The following is a 3,365-nucleotide window of genomic DNA, read 5'->3' as shown; positions in this document are numbered from 1 at the left end:
ATAGGTAATTTAATCCAATCCGAAATTATTATATGTATATTATCTCATTTAAAGTATTTTTAATATAGTTATTTTAGTATATAAATAATGAGTAACAAGAAACAAGTATGTATAAATATTATTAAATTTATTCGGATTTTATTGAAAAGTATTTATATATATATATATGAATAATAATTAGATAATAAATATCTAAGACCTTATAAATTTATAAATTTATAGATTAATTGGGATTAAATCTATTTTTTTAAGGATAATTCTCAAATGCATTCATTCTAATTAAATACGTTTTAGAGTTGATTCCAAAATTCAAAATCAAGAAGAGAACATTCCCTTTTATCTATCCCCGTATGTAATTAGATGGAAAGTAAAACTGTTAACTGCAATAATTATCAGTTACCAATTTTATTTTTTTTTAATTTTAGGTCTTGAATGAAAAACATGGGAATGTGTATTTCATAATTAATTAACATTAGATGCAACGCAACCCAACCCAACCCAACCCAATTCAACTAACCCAAGCAAAGCAAAGCCAAGCCTCGTCCAGCCCGGCCTTACCCAAGCAATCCTTCTCCAGTTCTGGTCTTGTATTTCGCCGTTTCTCTCTTAAATCCTAGGTAAACCCTCAACAGGCAGGCTTACTTTGATTTTCATTCCATCAATTCAATGGCATCCTCCTCCTCATCTTGCAGGAAATTTATCTCCAAATCATCTCTATCGTCCATCAAATCAGCCATCAGATCATCTAAGGCTCCTAAATCTCCCTTCAGCCCCACCAGATCTGCCACCGCTTCTCACTTCCTTCTCCCATCCAAACCACCAACCTCCTCTCGATTCTCCTTTTCCAGGTTAACTCACTCTTACGGATACACGTATATATCTATAACTTTATGTATGTATATATAGGGTGTGCTTTAAATTTATTAACTCATTGATTTTGTGTGTCCGTAGGGCACCATGTGAGCTGGGATGCGTTCAGTCGCTGCTGCCACTACACAGCGCGGTGGCGGCGTCGAGGATGACATCATGTTTAAGTACCACATCCAGGAATTTCCGAGCGCTCTCTCAGGGTACACTCTGCTGCACCTCTCCCGGCCTCTAATAGTAGCTTTTATTGTTTCTCTAGGGAGTATCCCCCCCCCCCCCCCCCCCCCCCCCCCAAAAAAAAAATAAAAACCCTCAGCTGTTGAATTGAATTTCTCTTCTTCATTCTGGAAATGTTTAATTTCTCCTATGTTTTAGTGAATGAATAATGAAGCGTTTAATTCAATTCGATTTATCTTTTTGAAATTGGAATTTAAAATTCCAATGGATGTACTACTGAAAATTGCTGAAAAAAGAAGTTTTTGCAGTTGAAGAATTACAAGTTTAGCTTGGGTTTGACGTGGCGAGTTAATGCTTGCTTAGTATAGAAATTAGATCTATTAATTAGAAATTGAAGAGTCTGGTGCTGGCGCTAAAATTAGGATTCTTCATCCAGGTTGCCAGATTGTATCTTTGCTTGAGCTTGTTGGGCTCATTTTTTGTACGTTAAGCTGGCATTACGTTGTTAAGACAAATTGAGGGTGTCGAGCGGGATGAGAATTGAGAGTGCTTTAATCGGGTTTAACGCAATCTGACTGGAATATTTGGTTCCTGCAGGCACATAATTCAAAGAAAAAAACCGGGAACTTGTTGTCTGCATCTTTGTCAAGTATGAAACTATGAATGCTTTTTTAATCATCTTAAAAATATTTGGTTATATCAAAATGGAGGCCTTCGTTCCGTGTTGATGTATGCCCATGTCAATGCTGCTCTCTAAACTTGTTTGGATGATGTTAAACTAGCCCTTAAACGTAACATGCATGGGCTTCCTTACGTCAGTGTAACTTGGGAGCAACCAGTGTTGTTCTTGATTTGTTAGAATCCACTTTCTGTTTTATTGGTAATTTTTTCTGGATAGTTTGCAATCTTTTCAGCTAAACTCAATTTTAACTTTCTGTACTAAAAGTATTCAATCATAGGATAACTGGTTTCTATACACATCTGGTTACCAACCAAAACAATAAACTTTGATGGTTTTTAGAATAATTTATTCTATTGATACAATAAAAAATTGATATTTTCTTTCAAGTACAAGAGTGTCAAAGTAATAAATAACTTAGCAAGAATATGATCGAACTATAGGGAAGTTAATTATATACATTATAAATAACAACAATCCAATAACAACAATAATAATAATAATAGTAATAGTAGTAAGAATAATTATAATAGAAGAAAAAAAAAGTTGATGATAACTTTAAGATGAAAAATCAATGTGAGGATTAAACAATGATAGAAACAAATATCAAGATTAGAGGATTTACTAATGGTATTTTAAATAAATATAGTATAAATTTTTTTTATTACTCAATTAAAAACTACACATAAAGGAGGTTCCATTCAGATTATAAATTGTTAACATATTAACATTAGTTATCTTATTCAAATAATGTTAATACTTGTAAACATTGTTAGATATTTATGATTATAATCTATGTTAACAACAAAGCAAGTTCTTTTTATAACACAAGTGTCGGTTATACCATATAGTTGGACTATAAAAGTGTCAAGTGTTATACAATACAAATCTAGATTAACCATTTAACAAGCAAAATATTAAAAGTGAACAAGATAACAAATACAAAACATGTTAGTATTAAATATTAAAGTTCATATTGTGTTTACATTATATTTATTATTACACCATTAGTGTAATATTTTCTCTTTGATATAATAAGCTTAGCTAAACATAAAAGAAGAGAAACAATAATAAACAACATAAGAACATAAGTATAATAAAGGAAATGAAAAATAAAAACAAGAGATTAAGGAAAATATAACATGAAATAAAACTTAAATATTACAAAAATATAAAGAAAGAAATAAAGAGCATAATCTTGATCTGAAGACCAAGATGTCTAAATGCATGACAAATGCTTTCTTTTATAGGTTAAAATTAGAAACTATTGGTTTGATGACTAATTGATGAGTGGGTGACTAATTCTTGACTTAGTGAAATCCTTATCCCCTTGTCTACCAAAAAGGTAATTGATAACGTTAGAATTTAAACCAACTTTACTTATGAAAGTTCTAGAAAATTGTCTTAGCTTTCTAGGAAAAAAATTAAGGTCATTTGGACTTCTAGAACTCGAGATATGGGCTGAACACTGAATAATGTATAGGCTGCAAGATAGATTCAAACTTCTACATTATTGCTAAGATTTGGACTTTCAAACAGCATAATTGAATCTTACTTTTTCCATGAAAGTTTTAGACCTATGTCTCTTATCTTTTCATCCATATAAAGCAAATCTAAGTATGAGATCTACAGCTCTAGATAT

General features: G+C 31.4%; 1 protein-coding gene across 2 annotated transcripts; it reads left to right on the top strand.

The window, feature by feature from the left end:
• The first annotated feature begins 552 nt into the window (after positions 1 to 552).
• On the top strand, positions 553 to 2,067 carry LOC105117864 (uncharacterized). 2 transcript variants are annotated; one of them, XM_011015643.1, is made up of 3 exons: positions 553 to 848; positions 952 to 1,070; positions 1,642 to 2,067. In XM_011015643.1, the coding sequence occupies exons 1-3, from the start codon at positions 667 to 669 to the stop codon at positions 1,647 to 1,649; spliced, it is 309 nt and encodes a 102-aa protein (XP_011013945.1). In that variant the 5' UTR covers positions 553 to 666; the 3' UTR covers positions 1,650 to 2,067. The 2 variants fall into 2 exon arrangements, with proteins under 2 accessions (XP_011013945.1, XP_011013944.1); XM_011015642.1 differs by having other exon boundaries at positions 952 to 1,125.
• The last annotated feature ends 1,298 nt before the right edge of the window (positions 2,068 to 3,365 follow it).

Source organism: Populus euphratica, unplaced genomic scaffold (assembly GCF_000495115.2).
Source record: "Populus euphratica unplaced genomic scaffold, PopEup_1.0 scaffold1566.1, whole genome shotgun sequence".
NCBI classification, from domain to species: domain Eukaryota; kingdom Viridiplantae; phylum Streptophyta; class Magnoliopsida; order Malpighiales; family Salicaceae; genus Populus; species Populus euphratica.
The sequence above is the reverse complement of the archived record's forward strand: the minus strand, read 5'-3'. Positions and strand labels throughout refer to the sequence as shown.